The sequence below is a fragment of the Schistocerca piceifrons genome, chromosome 8, assembly GCF_021461385.2.
Source record: "Schistocerca piceifrons isolate TAMUIC-IGC-003096 chromosome 8, iqSchPice1.1, whole genome shotgun sequence".
Classification (NCBI taxonomy): domain Eukaryota; kingdom Metazoa; phylum Arthropoda; class Insecta; order Orthoptera; family Acrididae; genus Schistocerca; species Schistocerca piceifrons.
In genome coordinates, this window is record NC_060145.1 from 143,179,737 (window position 1) to 143,206,624 (window position 26,888).

General features: G+C 38.5%; 2 protein-coding genes across 9 annotated transcripts in view; one reads left to right on the top strand and one right to left on the bottom strand.

The window, feature by feature from the left end:
• Positions 1–6,080, top strand: part of LOC124711274 (cell cycle checkpoint protein RAD1-like) — an 80,810-nt gene extending 74,730 nt beyond the window's left edge. For all 8 annotated transcript variants that reach the window (XM_047241264.1, XM_047241263.1, XM_047241262.1 and 5 more), the window contains 2 exons: positions 3,915–3,968; positions 4,200–6,080. In XM_047241264.1, the coding sequence (XP_047097220.1) occupies positions 3,915–3,947 (33 nt within the window). In that variant the 3' untranslated portion in view covers positions 3,948–3,968; positions 4,200–6,080. The remainder of the gene's footprint in view (positions 1–3,914; positions 3,969–4,199) is intronic.
• Positions 6,081–6,082: 2 nt separating this feature from the next.
• LOC124711275 (low-density lipoprotein receptor-like) overlaps positions 6,083–26,888 on the bottom strand; it is a 78,187-nt gene continuing 57,381 nt past the window's right edge. Inside the window, exons 5-6 of the mRNA XM_047241269.1 lie at positions 11,898–12,078; positions 6,083–6,308 (exon numbers count right to left, since the gene is read on the bottom strand). Of these exons, the coding sequence (XP_047097225.1) occupies positions 6,159–6,308; positions 11,898–12,078 (331 nt within the window). The 3' untranslated portion in view covers positions 6,083–6,158. The remainder of the gene's footprint in view (positions 6,309–11,897; positions 12,079–26,888) is intronic.

Below are 26,888 nucleotides of genomic sequence, written 5' to 3' on the forward strand. Positions count from 1 at the left end.
TGCCATGTATGGAAGTGAAACATGGACGATAACTAAGTTTGGACAAGAAGAGAATAGAATCTTTTGAAATGTGGTGCTACAGAAGAATGCTGAAGATTAGATGGGTAGATCATATAACTAATTAGGAGGTATTGAATAGAATTGGGGAGAAGAGAAATTTGTGGCACAACTTGACCAGAAGAAGGGATCGTTTGGTAGGACATGTTCTGAGGCATCAAGGGATCACCAATTTAGTATTGGAGTGCAGCGTGGAGGGTAAAAATCGTAGAGGGAGACCAAGAGATGAATACACTAAGCAGATTCAGAAGGATGTAGGCTGCAGTAGGTACTGGGAGATGAAGGAGCTTGCACAGGATAGAGTAGCATGGAGAGCTGCATCAAACCAGTCTCAGGACTGAAGACCACAACAACAACAACAACAACATCTCTTACAGTTGTCCAGTCTTCATGGGTGGAAATTTTTTGTTTCCATCATTTATGTAGTCTCACTGTAGACCAGATCTTATTTTTTGTTGCATATATCTCCCATTTCTCTTTTATTACTTCTTATTGATCTCCAGTATTTTTTCCCCTTTACGATTGTGTTCTGTCATCTCATTACTCTTCTATTCTTACTGTTCTTGCACCACTTCCCTTACTGCTTGTATGCTCCCCCATGTAACTTCCTTCTACCAGTGTATGTTTCTTTTTAATTACATAACTGTACCTTTTTGAATTTGAATCTTGTGTTTCACTCCATTATTAATTTCTGTTCAGACATTATGTAGTCTCTCTTTCTTGATCAAGGCAACAGATCGTGTCACATTTTATTTCTTATACCCATCCAGACATTATTTCCTTTTGTTATGTATCCTGTATCTTGTAGATGAAAGAAATCTGTTTGCATAGTCTAGAGAGAGGAGAGAGTGGGTAGATGGAAAGAGTACATTGAAGGCCTCTGTGAGGTGGAAGACTTGTCTGCTGTGATTGAAGAAGAAGAAGAAGAAGCAGAAGTCGATAGGGAAGAGACGAGGGATCTAGTGTTAGATTCAGAATTTGAGAGAGCATTGGGAGATTTAAGATTAAATAAAACAGAAAGGATGGATAACATTCCATCAGAATCCCTAAAATCACTGGGGGAATGTGCGAGTCTGTCAATACACCATCCGACTTTTGGAAAAATATCATCCACACAATTCTGAAGACTGAAAGAGTTGACAAGTGCAAGAATTATCATACAATCAACTTAACAGCTCATACATCTGAGTTGCTGACAAGAATAGTATAAAGAAGAATGGAAAAGAAAACTGAGCATGTGTTTGATGACAATCAGTTTGGCTTTATGAAAAGTAAAGACACCAGTGGAGTAGTTCTAACATTACAGTTAATAATGGAAGCAAGAGTAAAGAAAAATAAAGACACGTTCATAGGATGTATCAGTGCCAAATGGAGCAAGGTGTATGAAATTTTGAGTAAAATCGGGGTAAGCTATAGGGAGAGATGGGTAATATAAAAAATATACAAGCGCCAAAAGGGAATAATAAGAGTGGAAGATCAAGAACGAAGTACTTGGATGAAAAAGGGTGTAAGACAGGGATGTAGTCTTTCGCCCCTACTGTTCAATATGCACATCTAAGGAAGCAGTAATGGAAATAAAAGAAAGGTTTAAGAGCAGAATTAAAATTCAGGGTGAAAGGATATCAATGAAAAGATTCACTGATGACATTGCTATGCTCAGTGAAAGTGAAGAAGAATTAAAAGATCTGCTGAATGGAATAAACAGTCTCCTGAGCACAGAATATGGATTGAGAGTTAATTGAAGAAAGATAAGAGTAATGAGAACAGCAAAAATCTTGACATAATGATTGATTGTCAGAAAGTAGATGAAGTTAAGGAATTCTGCTACATAGGTAGTGAAATAACCCATGATGGATGGAGCAAGGAGGACATCAAAAGCAGACTAACACTGGGAAAAAGAGCATTCCTGGCCGAGAGGAATCTACTAGTATCAAAGATAGGCCTTAATCTGAGGAAGAAATTTCTGAGAATGTACATTTGGAACACAGCATTGTGTGGTGGTGAAACGTGGACTGTGGGAAAACCTGAACAGAAGAGAATTGAAGGATTTGAGATGTGGTGCTACAGACGAATGTTGAAAATTAGGTGGGTTGATAAGGTAAGTAATGAAGAGGTTCTATGCAGAACCAGGGAGGAAAGGAATAAACGGAAAACACTGAAAACAAGAAGGTACAGCTTATTACAACATCTGTTAAGATATCGGAATGCCGTCCATGGCACTAGAGGGAACTGTAGAGTGTAAAAACTGTAGAAGAAGACAGAGATTGCAATGCATCCTGCAAATAATTGAGGATGTAGATTGCAAGTGCTACTCTGAGTTGGAGAGGAATTCATGGCATACTCCATCAAACCAGTCAAAGACTGATGACTAAAAAAAAAAAGGTTAAGGTTTTTCCCATTTATTACAGCAGTGACACAGTTAAGTCAAAACATAAGTACAAGTTGATTAAAAAAGAAAGAGCAGATCTTGATTGCCTATTACAGACAAACTAGAGCAGATAGAAACACAGTGCTCATGTCACTGGATAGAGGAAGGTTCAAAGTTTTGACATGGCTGTGCTCTTGTTTGTTTTTACTAACATGGCAACTACCCCACAAGAGAAATCATTGTATTTGTTGGAGTTCTGCACAAAGTCAGTCCACTGTTCAACTGCAACGTGCATTCTGCCATTGAGTCAGCAAGAAGCTGCCTCTGCACAAGCAGATTTATGACTGGCATATAAAGGTCTGTATGCAAAAGGAAGAGCACTGGTCAGCCATGCATCTAAGGTGGAAATGTTGAGCTTATCCAAGATATGTTCACATGGAGCACCTCAGAAGAGGAGGGCTTGGAACGTCAACTTCATGAAGATTCCAATGATTTCATTTTAATGCATGACAGTGGCTCACCTCACTTTCATCTTTAAGTGCTGCGATATTTTAGCAACACCATCACACAATGTTGGATTGAAAGAGGTGGACAACAAGATCTTTTTTATTGCATTTGGCAATGTTACATTTTTTTGTATGTATTTTATATGTGAATGTTCTACTCGCTTTAACATGTAACTTGGTGATGCTTCTGACATGAATAAATAAAATAAATTGCTTTTGACCCCCCAGGTCACCAGACCTAACGCCTTGCAATTTTTTTTTTCTTTTTCTGTGTAGGTACATAAGACAGAGTGTTTGTCCCACCTATGGCAGCTACTCTTGAGGAGCTGAGAAATTGAATTTTCAGTAAACAGGGAGCTTATGATTTGTGCTTGGATGAAATGGTCTGCCATTTTGAAGTTTCTCAAGCAATGCATCGTGCTCATGTTGAGTGTACGATATAGTGTGTGTGTGTGTGTGTGTGTGTGTGTGTGTGTGTGTGAACATAAAACTTCGAACTTTCTTCTATCCAGTGGCATGTGCAATGTGTTTCTATTTTTCGTAGTTTGCCATTAAACAACTGAAATCTGTTCTTTCTTTTTGAATCGCCCAGTATATTCAGATATTTCTCGTGCATTGTTGACATTCTTTGTTGTTGCCTGAAATTGGTATTGTCTCATAGTTTATTCTACTTTCCCACCTTGCTTCTTTTTACGTTGTCGAGAATCCAGACTGTACTGCACCGCACCGCCCTTCATGCCATGCCCCCTCCCTCCCTGTAACTCTCCTTCTCCTAACTCCCTCTGCCCCGCCCTCCCCTCCCCCCCTCCCTCCTCTCTCTCTCTCTCTCTCTCTCTCTCTCTCTCTCTCTCTGTGTTGTGTGTGTGTGTGTGTGTGTGTGTGTGTGTGTGAGAGAGAGAGAGAGAGTTAAAATAGTGTGTTGGAAGTTAAAATATATTTTGTTTAGCTGACAGCTGATTTATTTTGATTTATTTATTTTACAGTGTACACCTATTGCAGAAGCTGATGATGACTGAATAATTTCCAACTGATAACAAGTAAGCATTGAAAAGAAATTATTATTCTAAGTGACACCTGTCTATGCTGACAACTGGATACCTTGTAATTGATTGCAACATGTTAAATCGGTCCATATGTGACCACCATTCGTGTGAACAAAATGAAACATGAAGTGGCAATTTTGTGAGACAGTTTTGTCTAGGCTGGATTTAGTAAAGCAAATATGTTTATATAGTTTATCAAAACTTTTTTTTTTTTTTTTCCTTCAGGTGGCTCAACACGTCTGACGAAGCATTTCCAGCAACATTTATTGGAACTAATGGTGCAAGCTACAAAGGACTTATGAGGTGAAGGAGTGTGGAGAGACTGGGTTGGGGGTGGGGGGAGCATATCTCAAAAACTGCAGTTGACATGTTCTATGTGCTACAGAGACTAGTATGATACACTAATGTTTGCAAAAACTGTTACATAAATGGCGAAACTGGAGATGCCAGTGAAGAAAATACCACAGAAAATGTGACTTCTGAATATAAATATTATGTAAAATGTATTCAAATTCTTTAAAGAGCAGACAGCAAAGCTCTCACCACATCATTACCGAACACTGTGGAAGGGGTTGCTAATTTTTACAGAAACATGAGTAGACTGTGAAGGATACTGCTGGACAGCATTAGAAAAGATAGTGAAGTTGATTTTTTAATGCCACATAGATATCTTCTATATCAAAAGAAAACTAAAATCTGTATCTTTGGTTAAAGCATTGTCCTCTGAATAATTGTAACATGCTATGAACAATGGGCAGCACTTCTGTGTGTACTGTTGTAGAATGCAAATAAGCATAAAAAATTGCCATACAGAGACAACTAAGACTCAGATTTATATCCACCCTATAGTAAAGATTTGCTGCCTTAACAAAAAAATTCCAGAAATTTCTGTGAATTGAGGTACCATTTGGAGTGCTACTTTGGTGCGTTGCAGAGATGAAGCTAGTTTCATTTGAAAATCTCAGTTAATGTGTGATTTTTGGTAGTAGTTCGAGGACTTTAATAAAAGGGTGAACAGGAAAAATAAATTGATGCACCCTTCGCTGTAGATGGATTAATCTTCAAGAAAGTGCACAACTGCAAATAGTTAAGGACTCTTCCTAAGGACAACAGACAGACACAGAAATAGATACACATTTAACAGCTGCTAAAAGAACATTTTACAGTTAACTCAGAATTTTCTTCTACATATTATTCTACTACAGTGTTGGTCACAATTTGTGAATGTTAAACTAGGAAAAAATAACAACTTTAGATGCTGAAGAAGAGAAAGTTGTGCTGTGCCGGTCATGCAATAAAATTATTGAGACTACCTAATATAGCATTCTTTAGAGAAATGGATGGAATGCAACCAAGAGGAAGGTTCAGAAGCAGATGGTGGCACAGCATCTAAGATGATCAAGCAAGAATGAATATCACCAGCAAATGGACAGTCAGTGCATTAGACAGAAAATAAATGGTTGAGGCATATGATCAGTAAGACCCCTTTCATATAAAAGATGACAATAAACAGCATTAACTGAAGTCACTGTGTAGGAAATTTTTCAAAAGAAGGTGGTGTTATAGTTGGGGAGAAAAAAAGAAAAATGAAGTTTTCTAGTCTATGATTACTTCCATATTACTGAAATATAAATCCAGTGGAATTGGTCTAGAATATAATGAAAGAAATAACAGCAACAAGTAACATCTCCATTATATTTCATCCTTTGAAGGGACTAAAATGTTTCTAAATAAATGTATTTTCCATAGAAAACTGTGTTGAAAAGTGTATACTGAAACGAAATGTAAGATGGTATTTGGGGTGATCAGTTAGAAAGATTATTGATAAGTAACAGATTGGAATTACCACCTTAGACATTCAATATTTACGCTAATAATTCACCCACTGTCAGTAATGTATTGCAGTGGAGTGTACCTGCAGTTCTACTCTACTATGAGCAGTAAAGTTCGTACTTCTTTCTGCCTGCACACAAGCATAACTCTTTGGGCAGTTGCTTCAGTGACCAATACTGTTAAAACTTACTACTCTGTTTATTGTATGCATTGTTTGATGTAACTGTTATGTATTTATATTTTGTGTATTGAAATAAATGCCAAAAATAATGAGCTATTGTTCAAAATATGTATAGTATTTCAGTAGACCATCTCTTGAGCACAAACCATGCTACTTTCTGTACAACCAGCTTACAAATTGGCTGCAAATAACAGTGGCTGTATTACGCGCTGAAGTGTGAAATGCTCTCTGCAGTTGTAATAATTCTCATCTTCTCCATCTTCACAGTCTGCTTGGCCATCACATAACCATGCTTGTGGTACACAGCGTTTGTTGTGACACTGGAAACATAAATGAAATGAGTTCAGTCCAGTTATGTACAGCACATAATTACCACCAGTTGAAAAGGTAATTGGTATGATTGTCTCTTATGAATGAAATCAACACTGTTGCTATAAAAAACTGTAGCTGTGGCCATTTAAATTTCAAGAGAAAGGCATCAGATTGTGTATGCAACAGTACTGTGTGAGCATTTTCTGGAGCAAATCATAAAGGATATGCCAAAGGAAAATATGTAAAGATGCTACAGAAAAACTTCAAATAATTCATTTTGGTTATGATAATGAAGCAGGAGGTTGTAAACATTTGAAGTGCTACAGGAAATTCAGTTGTTTTGGAGAGTTTGTCGAGGGCAACCCATAGCTAGATTACTGTACAAGCAAGAATGTTTAGTGATGTATAATAGCAAGAGAGAGTAGGCCATGTGAGGTACTACCCAACAGAGCCATTCTGCCACATCTGTCAGTGAGGTGCACATTGAACACTTGATGAACTTCATGTTAGTGCATATACAGTGACAACTTTTTTACCCTTTCGTTGTTCATTATGACTGACATAAAGAAAACACAAAATATTACTTTAACAAGTGATAATGAAAGTACTGGAAGCATAAACAGTGGCCCCTTGGCCCCTAGTAGTGCATACCCTATTGATGTCAGTTGGCAGAGGAGAAAATAGGTGGTAGTGGTTTGGGAAAGACACAGACAGCACACTGCTGACAACAGAAAGTATTCTTTCATCTCTACATTTTGCCTTGTACACACCACTGTAGCTCAAGCAATTCCAGCAGTTAGAGCTGAAGTTAAGTTTTAAAAAAAAAGTTGCAATTCTACATATTTATTGTGTCTACATATTTATTGTGTCTACATATTTATTGTGTCTACATATTTATTGTGTCTACATGTTTATTGTTGTGCATATTTATTGTTTTACTTCAAAAAATTATTTAAGAGTTCTGTGGCATTCCTAGATTTGTCATATACCTCATCAATGTAAAAATCAACAGAACTGAAGCTTTGCTCACTTTGAGCTACAATTAGGGATTGGTATTTGTCCCATTTGAGAGCCTCAATGGAAATAGGCAATTTTGCCTAATGTCATATAAGTTTATTGACAGAAAACAAATAATGTTATGCTCTCTTTAGTGGATATGTGAATCACAGCATACTGGTAGAGTTAGAAATGCTTTCTGGAAGCTTTTGATAATCAAGTTGTTTTAAACGACTGTGTTTTCCGTTGATGTACCAGGAAACAAGTGGAACATCTAGTTTGGCGTAGTATGTAAGTTAATATTAGCAAAACTACATATGAGAGTAAGTCAATTATTATCCGCAAAGTAGTTATAAAATTTTATTGTAATCAAATAGGAAACTTACAAGAACATCATTTTTCGACATACTCTCCTTGCATTTCAACGCACTGGGTTCATCATTGTACAAGCTTCCTGATGCCCTCATAAAAGAAGGTTCTCAGTTGAGCTGCGAGCCAGGAATGAACTGCTTCGTCCAAGGCCTGTTTGAATGGACCAAACAAGCCATAAGGGGCAAGATCAGGACTATATGGAGGATTATCCAGTACTTCAAATTTGAGTTTCTGGAACGTTTCAGCAGCGTGGGCAGCAGTATGCGGACGGGCATCGTCGTGCAACAACACAACATCTTTTGACAGCAATCCTTGGCATTTACTTCAAATTGCAGGTTTTAGCCTGGCTGTAAGCATCTCACTGTGACGTACACTGTTTATTGTTGTGCCCCTTTCCCCATAATGTTCCAGTACATGACCTGTGCATCCTAAAAAAACTGTAAGCATCAGTTTTCCTGCGAACGGTTGGGTCTTGAATTTTTTCTTGCACTGCGAATTTGGATGTTTCCATTCCATACTCTGCCGTTTACTCTTTGGCTCGTAATGATGGATCCATGTTTCGTTACCAGTAATGATCCTGTCTAAGAAGTTCTCCCCTTCGTTACCACAGCGATCCAAATGCTTTTTGCAGATGTCCAAGCACTTTTGTTTATGCAAATGTGTGAGTTGTTTTGGGACCCATCTTGCACAAACTATGAAACCCAAGTCTGTTGTGGATGATTTCGTAGGCAGAACCATAACTAATTTGCAGACGATGTGCCACTTCGTCAATAGTTGATCGTCTGTCTAAGAGAATCATTTCACATGAACGCTCAATGGTTTCTTCATTTGTGGTGGTAAGCGGTCATCCGGCTCCTTCATCGTGCATAACACTTGTGCGACTATTGTGGAATTTTTCAATCCATTCATAGACACTCCTTTGTGGCAAAACACTGCTCTCGTACTGCACCGAAAGCCTTTGATGAAGTTCGGCCACTTCCGACTACAAAACAAAAAACGGATCACTGAACATTGCTCTTCTTTGGTGCAAATGGACAGTGGAGCATTGACGAAACTAACCTAGCAGCTTGAAAATTGCAAAGATATAACAAAAAATAAACAAAGCCTGCATCATCAACGTAAAAGACAGTACTACCAAAATAAACAAAAATATAACTAAATTGCAGATAATAATTGGCTTGAACAAATCACAATGGTCGGGCATCCATCCTCATCATGAACGTTGGTTCGGCCATTTTTAAACCGAATGCACCATTTCCGGACGAAACATTCGCTCATTACATTGTTTCCGTACACTTTGCACAGTTCATGATAAATTTCTATAGGTTATAGGTTTTTTTGCCAACAAAACCATATCACAACCGCACCTCACAACAGGTGGGATTTTCGATTGCAGTGCACATTTCAAATTCAAATATCGAAAAAACCAGATACATAGAGATGTTCCCGCTGTCACGGATGGATACCGACTGAGCTGCCGAGCACGCACATACCAAAATATACGCGATCGGCGTGTACCTAGCTGCGTCAGATGGAAACGTTCCCTACTTTCTGAATAACCTTCATAAAATAACTACTGGGATGATTCCTTTGAAACAAACATGGACGATTTCTTTTCCTTTCCACATCCACTCTGGGTTTTTGATGCCTCTCTCTTGATCTCATTGTCAATAGGACATTAAGTCCTAATCTTTCTTCCTCAGCTGAAACCAGTTCTACACCTACATCATTTCTCTCCAAACCACTGTGAAGTGTATGACAGAGCATACATCGCCTTGTACCAGTTGTTAGTGCTGCTTTTCTTTCCTTTCAAATATGGGATGTGGCAAGAATTATTGTTTTAATGAATGCGTGCTGTAAATAATCTAAGATTGCCCTCAAGTTCCCGATGGAAACAAGTAGTATGCTCGTAGAGTCATCATTTGAAGTTAGCCTTTGAAACTTTGTAAGTAGGCTTTTTTGGGATAGTTCACATCTGTCTTCAAGAGTCTGCCATTTCAGTTTCTTCAGCATCTCTGTAACACGCTCCCAGTGGTGAAATAAATCTGTGAATATTCGTGCTGCCCTTTCCGGTATACATTCAGTATCAGTTATTGTGGAACATAGCATGAAAACTTTGCAGCTGATGATCAAAGGTAAGTTAAACTGTAAGTTCATAAAAGTGCTATCACATTACTTATAAGTGACACAAAATTAGTGTGTCCAGTAGCGAGCTGTCTGTAGAATACTAAATGCAGAGCCTTATAAATTTTGTAGGCTCTACCGCTCTTGACATGTAGGTTTATTTTGAAGCATAATTTATGCAATTAATATGTGGTTATAAACAAGCTGCTCACAATTATTTGTAATTTTGGATTGGCAGTTGTAATTCATACATATGTGGATTAAACATCTATTTTAATTTCCTCATGTTAAAATGGCAGTCAACTTTTTGGGAACCATAGTGTATATTAGGTAACATTAATACATAAAAACAAAAGTGTTAGTTCAAACTTGCAAAAATTATAAACTGGTGACATTGTAAATTTCTCAGGTTAACTAATTAGGAGGGTAACTGCCTTTCACACTTGGGCAAAATTGTAAGGGTTTTGAAAGAAACTATTTCCTTGGACCATATTTTCCACCTCATTGCCACAATTGTTAAAAGTCTGTTTTCTGTTGTATTGTTGGTTCTGTATGCTATATTTAGTCCTTGTTTCATTAGTGTATTGCATACAGAATACAAAACAGACTTGGAAGAAATCCTAGCAATGCTGACAAATACAACCAGTCTGGTATATACCAACTAAGTTGCAATTGCATTCAATCTGCATGTGGGAGCCAAACATGCAGGAATTTGAGAACCAGGTACACAGAACATCTCAGGGCACTGAAAAGCAATAGCTCACACTCAACATTTGTAGATCACTTAATAGCACAGAATCACCACCCAAAAACATTGAAACTGACTTAAAGATTCTTACAACCAGTAACAGCCTATACCAAAAATTAATAAGAAAACTATCACATCCAAAGATCAATAGCCCAAGAAAAGAAAGTACTAAATGAATACGCATCACTGTGCAATAAAGCTCTCTTTGCGACAATTGAACTATGTAAATAACACCCATACCAGCCTGCCCAGCTGGCTGCATGGTGAAACGTGCTGCTTCTTGAGCGGGAAGGCATGCTGCTCCCCGACACGAATCTGCCCAGCAGGTTAGTGTCGAGGTCCGGTGTGCTGGCCAGCCTGTGGATGTTTTTAAGGCGAATGCATACTGGTTCCCCTTATTCCACCTCAGTTACACTATGTTGGTAACTACTGCGCAAACACTGTCTCCACATACATGTATACCGTAATTACTCTACCACACAAACATTTGGAGTTACACTCGTCTGGTATGAGACGTTTGCAGGGAGTCCACTGGGGGCCTAACCGCACAGTAACCCGGGGTTTGGTTTGGGGCAGTGGTGGGGTGCGTGCACTGCTGTAGCCTGTTGTGGGGTTGTGAACCACTGAGGGCTACAGTGGGAATGAAGCGTCTCCATCGTTTCTAGGTCTCCGATTCAATACGCAATACACCCCCACACCAAAACGTCACATGATCAACCCTCAGAACACATTTTCCCTCTCCCCCATACTGCACAACACACACTCTAGATGCCTTTCCACAACAACCTCTCTCGCTTTCTCCCACCCTCCCAGCCCAGAAAACAGACACACACACACACACACACACACACACACACACACATACACAAACCAAATGCCAATGACACTTCAAATGAATACTATACAGCCACATGTAAAATAATGCATACATGCACACTTTTTTCAAATAAGTTATACAGCCAGAACGTTAGACATATTGTAATAAACAACATATACTGCATCAACCCAGTAATACGTATCTCAACAGTGAACTGTAAACAAACCATGTATGATATTTGACAACAATCAATTCATTCACAACTTTAAGTATTAAGTACCAAATGATTTCCGTAAATGTTAATATATAACAAGAATTTTACAGAAAGAAAATAAAGTAACCTCTTGAAGATAGCACAAAAGGTGCTGAAACATGTCTGGGTGAAACTCCAAAGGTATTTTGCACAAGGCAGAATTTCTCATCCAACTCAGTCACATACATATACTACATTCACATATTTAAATATTCATGAAAAATTACACGTCTCCAAAAGTATTATGTTATATGGAGATTTCCTGCCACTGTCATTTAATGTCATACCTGGAACTCGAACTCCGAGTGGCAGCGTTGGCATCCAGTCTCATCTGAACCATCACGGCAGTCTCTGCGACCATCACACTGCTGATTAGGCGTTATGCATCCACGCCCGTCAGCACACGGAATGCGACCTGGACCACGGCAGTTTCTGTGGGGACATCCACCCGCTGGTCGTTCATCTGATCTGTGAAATGAGATGGTGGTATTCTGTTTTTAGAAATCTAGATCTGAGACAACTGGAGTTTTTATACGGTTTACTTCCTAATGCTAATGCATTATTGTGCATTAAAGTTAAACATTAAAAGTTTATTGCAGGCTGTGTGTCACTAGACCTTATCATTTGCATTCGAGCTATGTGGCAAAATAGCTGGTTAAGGCTTACTAACATTCGTTAAAGGTGAATAAAATCCACTGCAGTTGTAATTTCAATATTCCTTTTCTTGGTTAACAGCATGTACACCACCTGGGATTCATGACACTAATCCTGTCTTCAGATGCTACTGTAAAAATTAATGAAGACTAAGTAGGACACACTTAAAATTTATTTATTTTACGTTAGAATAGCCATTAAAGCAGTAAACCAGCCCTAGGATATACCTTAATAATGTACAACAAAACCGTACAAGTCACGCAAAAAAAATTAATAAATTTATCCGGTAGTATGAGAGAGCCTGTGTGGAGCATGCAAGAAAAGTATGGGTTCAACTGGTAAGATTCAAGGAAAACAGGGCCTGACCAAAAAAAAACAAGAATAAATCCATAAATATGCACTCATAGATGGAAAAATATAACCTGATGACCTACTACAAATGCCCTGAGATGCGATATATACTTGAGAAAGTCAACATCAGGGCATAAATGCCATTACAAACAACCAAAATGCCAGCTGATGAACTGCAAAATGTTACTTACGTTGTAAGTGCTCAGACAACTGTGTGTTGAGTACACCCAGCATGACATGTAAAAGTAGGTTTTGCATATGGTTGTCTACATATAAATGTTGTGTGTTGTATCTTGACCCGAATTTTAGGGGTTGCATGTGGTGTCAACTGGGATTAGTCTCATAGTTTTTCGATACCTCTTTTTTTTCTCCATCTTCTCTTTATATCTGTTTCATACCTAATAAATAGATATTCAGGGGTTTATTTACGACATAATTTACACAATGTCTAGTCCTGACTTCGCCCTTACTTCAGATTTTGTGCTTCATAATTATACAACTAGTGCTCAATTTTTGGTTTTGTACATATGTCATATGCGATAGGTCACACCACCTTCATCCTCACAGTTTTTAATGTGTGGTATTGGTGTTTTCTGTGTGTTTAACATATCTTGTACCATTGTGTTTCATTTTGGGTATATATATATATTTTTTTCCTTGATTTAATATATCTTGTACCGTTGCTTTATTACTGTTTCCTGACAACAGCATTTATTGCATAGCACTTCACATGCTTTATCTGAACTGTAGGACTTTCATATGATGATGTAATTTTAGTGTTATCTGTATTGGGTTGCTTTGTGAGGTAGTGTGGAGGTGAGGCGTGGATGTTGGCAACAGAATTTCCTCGTATTGTTCACGTTCTTTTGGCACTAGTTCACACGTGGCCACTGAGCAGAGGGGGGGGAGAGAGAGAGAGAGAGAGAGAGAGAGAGAGAGAGTGTGTGTGTGTGTGTGTGTGTGTGTGTGTGTGTATGTGTGTGTGTGTGTGTGTTCTCAGACCATTTGTAGTAAGTTGTTAGGTTATATTTTTTTGACTGTGAGTGCATATTTACGGATTTAGTACTGTTTACTTTGAGTTTCATGGGTCGACACCACATTTTTCATGCTTCACTGGCAAATGCTCTCTCATACTACTGGATAAAGTAGCTAATATTTCTACATGACTTGACTGGTTTTGTTGTATGCAATTGAGGTATTTTCTGATAATGACTTACAGCCTTTTCGGGCCTACAAGTATTAATCAATTCTGTGTAGTGTCCTACTTAGTCTTCATTTACAGCTACAAGCAGCACCTGAAGATGGGATTAGTTTCATGAAACATGGGTTGTACACATACCTTTACGCAAATAAAGGAATTTACAGCTGCAGCAGATTTTATTCACCACGAAGCATTCACCATGAGTGGTTGTGGATATTTCAGTGAGAATATAAAACTAATATTTGTTAGATGCAAAGCAAAATAATCAGTTTTTTTTGCACATTTTCACCAGCTTGAGTTTTAATTATGAATTGGATATAAAAGATACATTACTGCTCAATTGTATAGGCAGTGTAAAAAATAAAAACTTAAGAATTTATAATAACAATTACTTTCGAGTCGGATATTTTAACTTGTAGAAGAAACAGCGTTCAGCTACTGCTTAAGACTTCTTCCTCTAAGGTCATAATTCATTCTGTCTCCTTTTGAGCTTGACATTAGCCAACCTTACTACCTAGTGCAACAAATATACATACTGCCTTGAATATAACCATGAAATGAAATACTATGAGACCAGTATGTTAGTGCAAACACCAGGTTGCTGCGACAGTGCAATTAAGAAGTATATTAAAACAATGAAATCAAAAACTTTGGTAAAGTGGGATGCAAGTTACAATTTAAGCAAGCCTTTGGATCTGGCATTAAATTTAGTTAGATATTGTTGGCCATAACATGCCTCAGATATGTAAAATGCTGAGAACATGTATTGGTGGAATAACAGGGCAGGCTCAGAAAAATAAATGAGCATCAGAGTGTAGTGGGTGCTGGGAGGTGAACTTCACTCTAAGTAGTGACATGACACATGACATCAACAGTACACAGTCTGTTTGAAGAAGACTTCCGAGTAGGTTGCTGAAATACTGGAGGTGGGGGTGGGGGCTCAATTAGGCACTGAAAGTACACCATTAATCAACACACCAAGAAAACATGAGAGATCAAATACACGTTCTTCCTATGCTCCTTTTTGAACTTCACTCCCTTTTTCCCACCTCCATTTTGGCTTGGTAGAAAGTACAATATTGTACCGAAGTTGTCAGTAATAATTTCAATAATGTTGTGGACATAAATCCCAGTAAATTTATGTTTAAACTTTGAGATACCTTGGTTCTTTGGATCAAACTGTAAAATGTATGTGTGTGTGTGTGTGGGGGGGGGGGGTGTGCCTACTGATAACAAACTTATTAGAAACTGAATATTTTCTCATTAGATAAGCATCATCCCCATTCCTTTATAGAATCAAACTTCCATGTATAAAACAAATTCGAACGTCTGATTACTTTGCAAATGAGTTAATGTGTTATCATCATTATCAAACACTGGACAAGTAAAGTTTGGGTAATTTGCTCTCTGTTTGAAATAAAGCTAGTTTTTCATGCATCTCAATGTTTCTGATATCACATCTCCTGTACTATGTGCCATACAATAATGTAGTTTTGCAGGTACATTCAGTGGTATATGTGGATACTGTCTGCAAAATGCATTGCAAATAGAGTTTAGGGCTCAGAAGAAATAAGTTAAAATATCATTCCTGATTCTGCTGAACAGCTAAAATGTATTAATTTTTTTGTGGGGCATGGCAGTGAAAAATATGGTTCGAAAAGGTTGGAAATTATTTGTTGGAAGTCATGAAGTGCTCCCATTCTCAAATACCAAATTGGGAAATTTTCATGCTGTGTTAGATTCTATCTCAAAACATATACACAATTTCTAATTCTAACACTTGACTTATTGTGTTAAACCTTTAATGTAAGATTATATATGTTAATGAGTAGATTATGATTGTTTTTTAAATTTGGTCAGCAGTTATATGAGGTACTGGAAACCTTATCTTTGGTTGCCCCTGGAACATGTTTAATAAACTACCAGTACCTGGGACCAGGTGGCCTTTTAAGTCTTTTAGTAATGTAGATGGGAGATGGAGATGATTGTTGAAATAAGTCTCTCAGAACATGACTACCGTGATTTATGAAAACCACTTGAAATCTATGCCATGATGAACAGACAGGAAGATCAGTCTTATCTTGTCCCCTAATACTGGTCTACCACTTTAGCCACTATACCACACTGCTTTCTTATAAGACAACAGAATGATTTTGAAGCAACACTAAGATTCATTGTTGGAAGTGTTCACATCCTATGTGATCATCCTGTGGTAAGATTGCTGTGATTTCTTTAAGTCTTTTCAGAAAACTTCATAGGTGGTTCCTGTGTCAAGTATGCAGTCAATTTTGTGAACTATCCTTATCCAATTGATTTAGTGTTTCTCTAAAGATCCAATCTAGGTAGCTGCAGTGTTGAAGATATTGATATGTATTAGAAAAGAGTGACATTCAAATCCTCATTCATCCAACCAGATTAGGTTTTCCACAGAAGTAAAAGAAAAATTAGGGTTTAATGTATTGTCTACAGCCATATCATTAGAGACAGGGAACTCAGATTTGGGAAGGAAATTGATTGTATATTTTTCAATGGAACCATCTGTACCTTTCCTTAAGCAATTTAAGGAAACCCCATGAAACGTAAATCAGAATGAGCAGATGGGAATTTAGACCACCTTCCTGCTGAATACAAGTCCGTGTACTCCCAGTGCACAATCTCAATTCATGGGATTTCCCACATATTTTAAAATCATTTCTGGTGAATTCATGCATGGTTTCTTCAAAAGAGTTATAACTAATTTCATACACCTTCCATCTGTGCTTGTAATCTACTCATACCACAGGCGCCGACTCCATGGGGCCTGAGGGGGCCCGAGCCCCTCAAAAATTCATATGGGGTGGTTGGGGGGCAGAGCCCCCCCCCCCCCCCCCCCTCCCAATAATTTAAGAAAATTATTATTTATATTATGCTTTGTAAAATCAAAATTATGTTGGAATTTTTTATTTTCCTTGTGTGACAATAGTTACCTTTTAAAATACGTTCAGTAATGAGCTAAAACAAATAATTATTACAGTAGTAAGCAGGTTAACTGAAAACAAGAGGTGTGAATCATGATAGTGTTACGGTGCTACGGGCACACTTAGAATTTGTCCTGGTGCGTGAACCATCAGGTAAAGGCTGGCGCTGGCGGACCAGGGCTGTGGCTGCAGCAACATCAAAAGGACTGGAGCAGAAGCGCCTGGAAACCGCCGCCTTGCGTCGCCTTGACGCTTTGAGACATTACGACAACACGGCTATATAAAGCCCACCCTGCTGTCACAGTCATTCAGTGGGGATAGTTTCATTCAGTGCATGCTACAAACGTGTTTAGTGTTCCGACTTTAGTGTCTAGTGGATTATTTCATATGACTATATTTTATTCATTTACATTAGCCTCTTAGTGTATAGCGAATTAAGTTTGCAATGGATAAATTTGTTACCAAAAAGGCGTGCTTGGAAGTTGACGATACTGCAAGTCAACCTCCAAAAATTATTGTGTCGTCAATTGCTTCGTCATCTTCAGGTGAGAACCATTCACAGCCAAAGCCTGGACAATCCGGTAAGGGAAGATAATTTCAGAAGTCTTGGTTGATCAAATATACATGTCTAGAATATGAAGCATCTACCGAAAAAGTTTTTTCCAAAACCTACAAAGAGGCAGGTGCTAAAAACCTATTAAAATTTTCTTTAAAAAAAGAAGATGCATTTACTTCTGTAGGGTTTTCTAAGTGGAAAAGGCTTTGGAAAAATTCAGTCTTCATGAAAATATGTTTACGCATTAAGAAGGTGTTCTGAAACTAAATTCTATCACTAACTGAAGTGTGGCCTCCCCATTGAATGAACAGTTAGATAGTGATATGAAGAAAGGCCATTTAGCTCTTGAGACAATTTTTACTACCTTGTAATTTCTGTGTCAACAAGAACTAGAAATTAGAGGGCATGAAGATGTAAGGTCAAATTTTTTTCAATTGTTGGAAATCCGAAAGAATGACATACCTGAGTTTAAAGATTGGTTAGGGCATTGGGGGTATAAGTGGACGTCCCACAGTATTCAAAATGAGAGCTGTTATGGTTGACAAAACAAGTGATTCTTCGATTCACGAACAAGTGTCATTTTCTATTCATACTGTCAATGATTCCTTAATCATCAATGAAGACTTTATTGGCTTATACGAGACCCCCCCACCACACTGAATCACAAACTCTGTGTAGTATTTTAAAAGACGTTTTTGCTTGCCTTGATTTGTCAATGGATAACTTAAGAGGACAGTGCTATGATAGTGCCTCAAATATGAGAGGTTAGTTCAAAGGACTAAAAAAGCTAGTTTTGGATATACAAAAAAATGGTTCAAATGGCTCTGAGCACTGTGCGACTTAACTTCTGGGGTTATCAGTCGCCTAGAACTTAGAACTAATTAAACCTAACTAACCTAAGGACATCACACACATCCATGCCCGAGGCAGGATTCGAACCTACGACCGTAGCGGTCGCTCGGCTCCAGACTGTAGAGCCTAGAACTGTACGGCCACTCCGGCTGGCGGATATACAACCAAAAGCACGTTATGTGCACTGCACTGCTCACAGTTTAAACTTGGCAGTTGTAGACAGTCTCCACCATCTTAGGTCTATCAGGAATATTACGGCTTTAGCCAAGGACTTAATAAACACCGAAATGGAATCCAACAAAAGGATGGGACTTTTCAGGAGCATATGCTGTGAGAGTGCCAACGACCAAGCTGGTCTATGACCCCTTTCCCCGACTCGGTGGACTATGCGAGCTTCTAGTATCTTGAGAATACTGAAAAATTTTGAAGAACTTCTAAAGTTTTTTGAAACATTTTTGCAGAAGACAAAACAGAGGCAGGTTACAGGTGTGCAGGCTACCTTGAGTCAATGTTACAATTTGAGACTTATTTCTTTTTACGTTTTTATTGCTGTGCAATGAACCCAATAGAGAAGGTCAATGAAAAAATTCAATGCCCTCATCCAAACGTTGCTGATCTGGAAAAAAATATATGAGGGCTTGGGTTGTATATTGAATGGAAGGCATGATAGTTTTGAACACTTTTGGAAATTGTGTTTAAAAGAAAAACGTTCACAAGTTGATGATCCTTCGCTTCCTCGGAATCAAAGTATACCAAAGAAGTATTAAAACAACGGAGTCAGCTCACTGCACACTTTCAAAACTCCAAAGGAATACTACAAAGCTATTTACATTGAAGTTTGCACTGTTTCACAATCTTGCATTACTGAGCGGTTTGCTTCAACTGGACTCACACAGGTCATTGCAGTTGACCAAGAGTGCTTGCTTTTAGTTAACGGAGGTGAAAAAAATTTGGAAAAATCAACTGAGTTTTTCAAAAATTACCTGGACATTTAGAGACTGCACTTACACTTCAATATGTTAGCCAATATCACTGATAAAAAACAACTGGTCTTAAAAAACATGTGTCATGTAAGAAAGTACATTACACAAGAGCCTTCAGTTGGAGAAATGTTATGTGAAGTAGTGAAGTGCATTAAGCTTCTCCAAGTAGTTCCAATCACGACAGCAACAGCAGAACGGTCATTTAGCGGCCTTAGACATCTGAAGTCATATCTCCGATCAACAATGGGACAGATGGCCACCAAGATGTTTTTGATGAATTGGATATCCGACCAGTCATCAATGACTTCATATTTAGTAATACAGTCAGACGGTTGACATTTGCACCTTTCTAAAGACACTCTAGCTCTAATACTGGCATTTAGAGCAATATTAAAAATCTTTATAAAATAGAGAATTAAATACATACATAATGTTAAATTTTCAGTTTCGGAATATTAGTACTAATTTAGTACTGTATTACTATAGTACTGTATTAGTTATTTTCAAATACTTAAATATTTTTAGTGTGTAAGACCCAATTAAAACCCGCTATTTACGTACTTTTTGACTGAAAGTATTAGGCATACTGTATTAACTGTATTAAAGCATTAAATTTGAGATATTGTTTTTATTTAATGAACCCAGAGCCTTATTCAAAATAAGCTTAAATTAGCTATTTCACTTATTAATGAAAGTGCTATTACTGTGCGACAGCAATATTTTATGTTTTATTCTTTTAATGATAGTTTAGAATTTATTTAAATATAATTTCAGTCTTTTTCAGAGCTATATATTCACTGCTCTGTAATAGTCTATAAGCATGATTATTACTGTAAATTAAATTAGCTTTTTATGAAAATACCTTGCATGTTTTTGTTTTGTTTCTTTTTTCAAAGCCAAAAAATGTGTCAGGCTTGTCGAGTTTTCCAGAGTGTCGAGTTATTGAGTCCAGTTCTTGGCATTCTAATGTTGATCGTATGACTCTAAAATGCTTAAAAAAAACTTTAAGACTCACTATTTTTCATCTAAAATTTAGAAAATTTCTCGGGCCCCCAGTATGCCTGCCCCCCCCCCCCCCCCAATATTTTTTTTATAAGTGAGCGCCCCTTACTCATACTCATACTCATACTTTAGTTTACTTTGTAAATATATGCAAGTGTGTGCATATTAAGAGAAAAGTTGATACTTTGAAAATAACCACTGTTTGTTCTCTTAAACTTCTAAGTCACAGTTGTTGTCTATTACTTCAAATAAAACATTTATATAACTTTACAAAGAACACTTATCAGTCATCTGTATCATGGCAAAATCAAGGTCTCTTTCATGCAAAGATTAGAGTTACATCTAATTTACATCTCTCAGAGTTCAAATATTCTGATAAATTGTCGGAGGAGTGGCTAAAGAAGCACTCTCTTCCTTTTCTTAATATTAATGTATTTTCAGTTTCCTGTCTGATGCCTACCACAGCAAAGGTATAAAATGGCATCCTGAATCCTAGATAGAGATACATAGTCTATTTGGAAATTATTTTTACATCTAGTATTGTGGTTGTGAACTGCACAGGTCATTCTAAGTTCTGTTACTGGAAATGTAGAGGAAGAATATGTATTTACAAATTATGTAAGAAACTCCTGCAGTTTTTATACAACTGAAGTGTTTGTACCACTTGAGGGCTGTTGTACATGTTTCCAGATTTGTTTACAATATTGTATGAAAGATAAGCTGATCCATCTGTACATCGCTGTGACATAACAGAAATCAAAATAGTGTGATGGAAGTGAAATTGCATTGAAAAAAATAGGAAGCTTTACTTGTAGAAAAACTAGTGGCAGCTGCTTTTTGGGATTCACACTATTAGGTAAGGGCAAAAAAAAATAGCTGGTTCTTATAACACAACACTAGTAGCTACATGCATAGCATAAGCAACCAATATTAGTGTGTAAAACAGCGAACTGCTGGCCGCCTAAATGTGATTACAATGTATTAACCCTGCACCACTTCTCAGTCCATCTGCTCCAGTCCCCAGATTTCATTTCATGTGCCCTTTTTGTTCCCAAACGTCAGCATCTTATCTGAAGGGAATAAATAACCTGTAAACGAAACATTTGTCTGTGTCTTAAATGATTATTATACAGAATTGTGACTAACTTCTTTTTGTGAAAGAATAAAACAAATCTATCTTTGCAAATACAGTATAAACAGACTGATAAAAAATATACTAACCAAGCGGCGGCAGGGGTACACCCACACAGGAGGACTTAACTTTTACAAGTGTTCAGAGCCAGTGGCTCCTTCTTCTGGCAGAAGAGCTGAAGGGGAATGAAGAGCGGTGAAGGAAAAGGACTGGAGAGGTTTAGGGAAAGGGGTACAGCTCAGAAAAATCACCCAGAACCCCGGGCCAGGGGAGACTTACCAGATGGGATGAGAAGGAATGACTACTCATGGAGCCTATTTTGTATTGCTTGTGTTGACACCTGGACTACTGTATCTGGTTGGAAGTGCCACCATAGAGGTGTAGCAATGTGTTGAGGGTTTCTTCTTGCTGTTAAACACAAATTTCAGTTCTGAAAACCCACTGTTGTTTTTCCATGGTCACTTCTGTGATGATCCTCAACTGATCCTATCATTAGTAACATTTTCTAGATGCCAGAGATACCACTTTGACTCATGACAACATTTGCTGCATTGTCCACCTGTCGCATTTTCTGTTCCATTAAATTGACCATATAGAGACTCCAGTCCTATGTTGTACTTGACCAAACCATCCTAGAGCAACACAACTCTCATAATGATGTACAGCACAGATACTGAAATGTTTGCAGGTGACATAGCAGCTACAGACTGCACGTATTGCCATCATAGTAGTAATGTTGACTGTTTCCGCTAAAATTATATTACAAACAAACAAATCTATTGATATCATAATGTATTTCTTGATCAGAGCATTCAGTATTAAAGTTTCACCAAAATACATCTTTTATTTTGACCATAGTACATGAGTCATATTTTCTATGCTAGGTCTTAATTATAATATTAATTTCTCTTCCCCCTTAGTCTATCTTCACTTCTCAATCTGTCCTTTTCATTTCTAGACTGAAGCTGGCTCAGTTGTTAGCAGTGTACCCTATGTGCCCTACTTTCTCCAACACCTCTCTCTTCACTTTTCCTTTACTCTCATCCTCACTACAAATGGCTGTCTCTGATCCTGAGGTCTGAGTTATTTGCCCTTCCTTTCTAAATTTCTCAGCCTATCCCTCTTCCTTCCTATACAAAGGAATTGTTAGTTCTGAAAGAAAGGTAATATGCCTATCAGCAGTTCGATCGTGACTCAGTACCACCCAGGACTGGAGCAACTGAATCATATTCTCCGCCAGGTTTTCGACTACCTCTCTTCATGCCCTGAAATGAAGAATGTCCTACCCACTATTGTTCCCACCCCTCCCACAGTGGTATTCCACCACCCACTGAACCACACAATATCTTCATCCATCTGTACACAAATCCTGCTTCCAGCCCCTTGACTCATGGCTCATATCCCTGTAACAGATATAGATGCAAGACCTGTCCCATACATCCTCCCACCACCATCTACTCCAGTCCAGCCACAAGCATCACCTATCCCATCAAAGGCAGGGCTGCCTGTGAAACCAGTCATATGATCTACAAGCTAAACTGCAACCACTGTGCTGCATTCTACATTGACATGACAACTAATAAACTGTCTGTCTGCCTGAATGGCCATCAACAAACTGTGGCCAAGAAACAGCTGGACCACCCCATTGCTGAGCATGCCACCCAACACAATGTTCTTCATTTCAATGACTGCTTCACTGCCTTCCTTCCAACACCAGCTTTTCTGAACTGCGTAAGTGGGAACTCTCCCTGCATAATATCCTACATTTCACAGAATGCCCATGGCCTCAATCTTTGTTAGTCTTTGTCCTTACCCTCAGCCCCTTCACTTTTCCCATTCCGGCACTATACAGTCCTCATTCCACCAAGATATCTACAGTCTTTTTACCTCATTTTCCGCTAACACATCCCCCTCCCTCCTGCCCCATCCTCCGTCTAACTTCCTGACTGCACCTAGCTGCCCTAACTTCTCTCAATCTAATCACTGTATGCTCCCACTAGCAGCACTTTACCCTCCCCCTCCCCACCTCAGCCTCCTCCTTACCCCCACAACCCGGTTGCATCTCCCATCATGCGCAGCTGCTCGCAGTGTGGCCTCAGCAGCCAGAAGCTGTGATCATATGTGTGGGAGTGAGTTGCATTTGCATTACTTGTGTGTGTGTGTGTGTGTGTGTGTGTGTGTGTGTGTGTGGATCTCAGATGAAGGCCTTGTTGGCAGGAAGGTGATTTTCTGACAGTCTTTTTGTTGTGCCTATCTGTGACTCACAGCCAAACCTCCAGGTGTCAGACACTCAGATCAATGCCAAACATTGTATGTCGATATAGTATGACCCAAAACATTGATTTAGTTCGTGCTGTGTTCTGGTTGTATTGGGTTACATGGAAATTATTACCTTGTCTTGGTTTGCTCACAAGAGGTGGGAAGAGATGAAGCTGTCTGTAAGAAGTAGACACATTTTGTGCAGACATAACAACACCTGGAATTTTGTAACACTTAAGAGCAGAAAAAAATAATGTGAGAGCTGTATTATTATTGTGATCAGTCACCCGAGAAATTAAGATTACAGGTGGTGTGATGAAAAATTGTTTTTATTCATTATTTAGAAAACTAGTGAACTTGGCAGTACTGGAAATGGTACAATTTCTTTGTACAAGGGAAACTGTGGACCTTGTCATACCCGTGAGAAGAGAGAATGAAAGCAACATCAAAAGAACCAGAATCTGTGCTGTGGATAAGTCATTGTATAAACATTATTGAAAGAGACATGTTACAGTTACCAGGGCCTGTATGAGAGTGAGGTGCCTTGCTTTTTCTATCCTGTTCATGCAATCACACTGAATATTGTTGGGTTGAAATGGAAACAGTCTATCCACTTTCATTTCAGCCTCACAGCGGTGGAGCAAAAAGAACGGTGTAAGCCTGTAGTGTCTTGTTCACTATGTTGCCTGTGAATGTCATGACAGGTAGTATTGTATCCCAATCTGTTTGTTCAACATCAAGATGCATTGAAAGCATATCTGCTAATGTCTTATTCAAGGGCTGTGTGAGACCATTTGTCTATAGGTAGTAGGCAGTTATCCTATGGGTGATCTCAAAATGTGAAGTTGCTTCTGACACTAACATTAACTGAAAAACTTTTCCACAATCAGGTACCATCACACAGGGTGCTCTATGCTCCAAAATGATGTCATCTATAGTGAAATGAGGTGGAGTGGTGCTGCTGCATGCGGAACTGGTACCAGGTTGCCTGGACATATTTGTGGCACATGCTTCTGTCACTGAAATTATTTACAGTGGCTCACATAGCATCTAATGAATCAGCAGACATCTGGGCAATAATATATGTATCTGATTCTGTATAGAATCTTAACAAATCCCAGGAGAGGAGATGATGGAGTGTCATGGAAAACCTTAAGGATAGCTGGTAGTGGATGTGCTGGGATGATGAACAACCATTTTCACCCCATTAGATCATAATTCCTCTTATACAATGTTCAGTTTATTAATTGTAACTCTCTTTAGGTCAGTTCCTCAGTCTACAAGTCTTCAATAGTTTTCAGCTATTATGGATCTTTCCTCCATTCAGCAGTGGTGTCATTTAATTCAGTGATGGCTGTGATTTTTCTACACTTCTGTGCACCACCATTCCTTGAAAGATAATTGGCATGCTTGTGTTTCAGTCTGTTTTTGTACTACTGAAATCTCAGTGGCCATTACACCAGTTGATCCAGTGGATCCTTCAGGCTGCTCAACCAGCATGAGAATGATGGTCCATCAAAATGGGGAATGGTTTTCCAAATAAAGATGACTGGATCTTATTGATTGCCAAAACATCTGGAAGCCAATCTTTCTTGGTGTAGAGTAGTTCCTCTTGGACTTGAGGGTTCTCCGGAAGCATACACTATCACCTTTTCCACACCTTCCTTGATTTGTACTAGAAGCGTTTCTATCACAAACCACTAGCGCTGATGTCAAGTTCTGTCTTGGCATTCTTGTCATACAATTCTAGGAATGGAGAAGATATTTGCCTCCTTAAGGACAGGGAAATATCTTTGTTGCAGCTTGTTTCAGGAAAATTTGGCATCACCCCATAGTAGATCTTGAGATGCATGTGCCTTGGTACATATAAGTCCTTTATGAATCATCGGTAATAGGAGGGCACTCCAAGAAAACTTCTCACATCAAAGATGTGCTTGGGAGTCAGAAAATCTGTGAAAGCTCTGATTTTCTATGGATCAGGATGGACTCCATCACAATTCAAGGTGCTCCAAGATTTGTATTTACTGGACAGGGAAGAGGCACTTTTTCGGTTTAAGGTGGAGTCTTGCAGTTTGAAAACACTTCACCATGGTTGTCACGTGTCTTATATGTTGTTCAAATGTCTTAGAAAAAACGACAATCCCATCAAGATAGCAAAGAAACATTGCCCATTTAAGGTGTCAAAGCAGGTTGTTCATCATAAGCTCGAAGGTGGCTGTAGTGTTAAATAGTCAAATGGTATAACTTCGAAGTCATAATGGTCGTAAGCAGTTATAGAGACAGTCTTTTCCCAGTCAGTGCACATAATCTCGCCATTGAATGCTCGTAAGCATCAGCCAACCAATTTTCCCAATCAGCCTTGTCAACTTTGATTGACAGTAGCCTTTTTGCACGTCCATACTTGAAAAATACTTTGCTCCTGGCAAAGAGTGTAGGGTGTCATCAATGCATGGCAGTGGGTAGACTCTTTTATTCATGCTTTCACTCAGTCATTGGTAGTTGACACAGAAACACCTTGTGCGATTCTTCTTTTTCACAGAAGAGGACCAAGGACTCTGAAGATGCAGTGATGTCATCTTGCAGTATCTTCTCTACTTCCTCCTGAATTATCCATATTTCAGTTGGTGACACCCTATTCATGCACTGGCTAATTGGGGAAGATCCTCAGTGTTGATACAGTATTTTACTGTGGGCCACTTCCTCTGTCATTTCTCCACTCTGGATTTGGAAGCAGCCTAAAATTGGCACAGAACAGGTAAAACTGGCCAGTGCTGTTCCTCAGTAAGTCTGGATTCTATTCGCAGTTCATTTGTAGTTTTCTCCTCTGTCTTGTATGTAGTGATAGCAGAGCACAATTCTTCACTCGTGGCATTAAGCTGCCCTTCCTGGACCGGTTCAGCTTTACCTGTGCACATATCTCTGGGTATGAGCTGTGGCTGCTCAAGAAAATTAATGATCCAAAGTTCTGTTTGACCATCTACAATATTTGTGATTGTCACTGACATGTAGATTACTTTTGTGAACCTGAAAAGGTTTTTGCAATTGACAAATTGTGCATGGTTCAACTGAGCATCTGTATTGATGAATGGGACTCACTTTCCTGATGACAGCAGCATAGTATCTTCAATGGCAAACAACTGTCAATCTGTAGTTCTGACTTTCACAGCCTATGACTGCTTGTGATACTTCCAAGAAGTCCCATCTAAGAATGAACGTATGACTATATTCCAATAAAATGACAAATTTGAAGTGCTGTGTTCCATCACTGATAGTTATTCTTGCAATACATGTCCTTGTCAGCTGGGCATATTCCCCATTTGCAACTAACAGC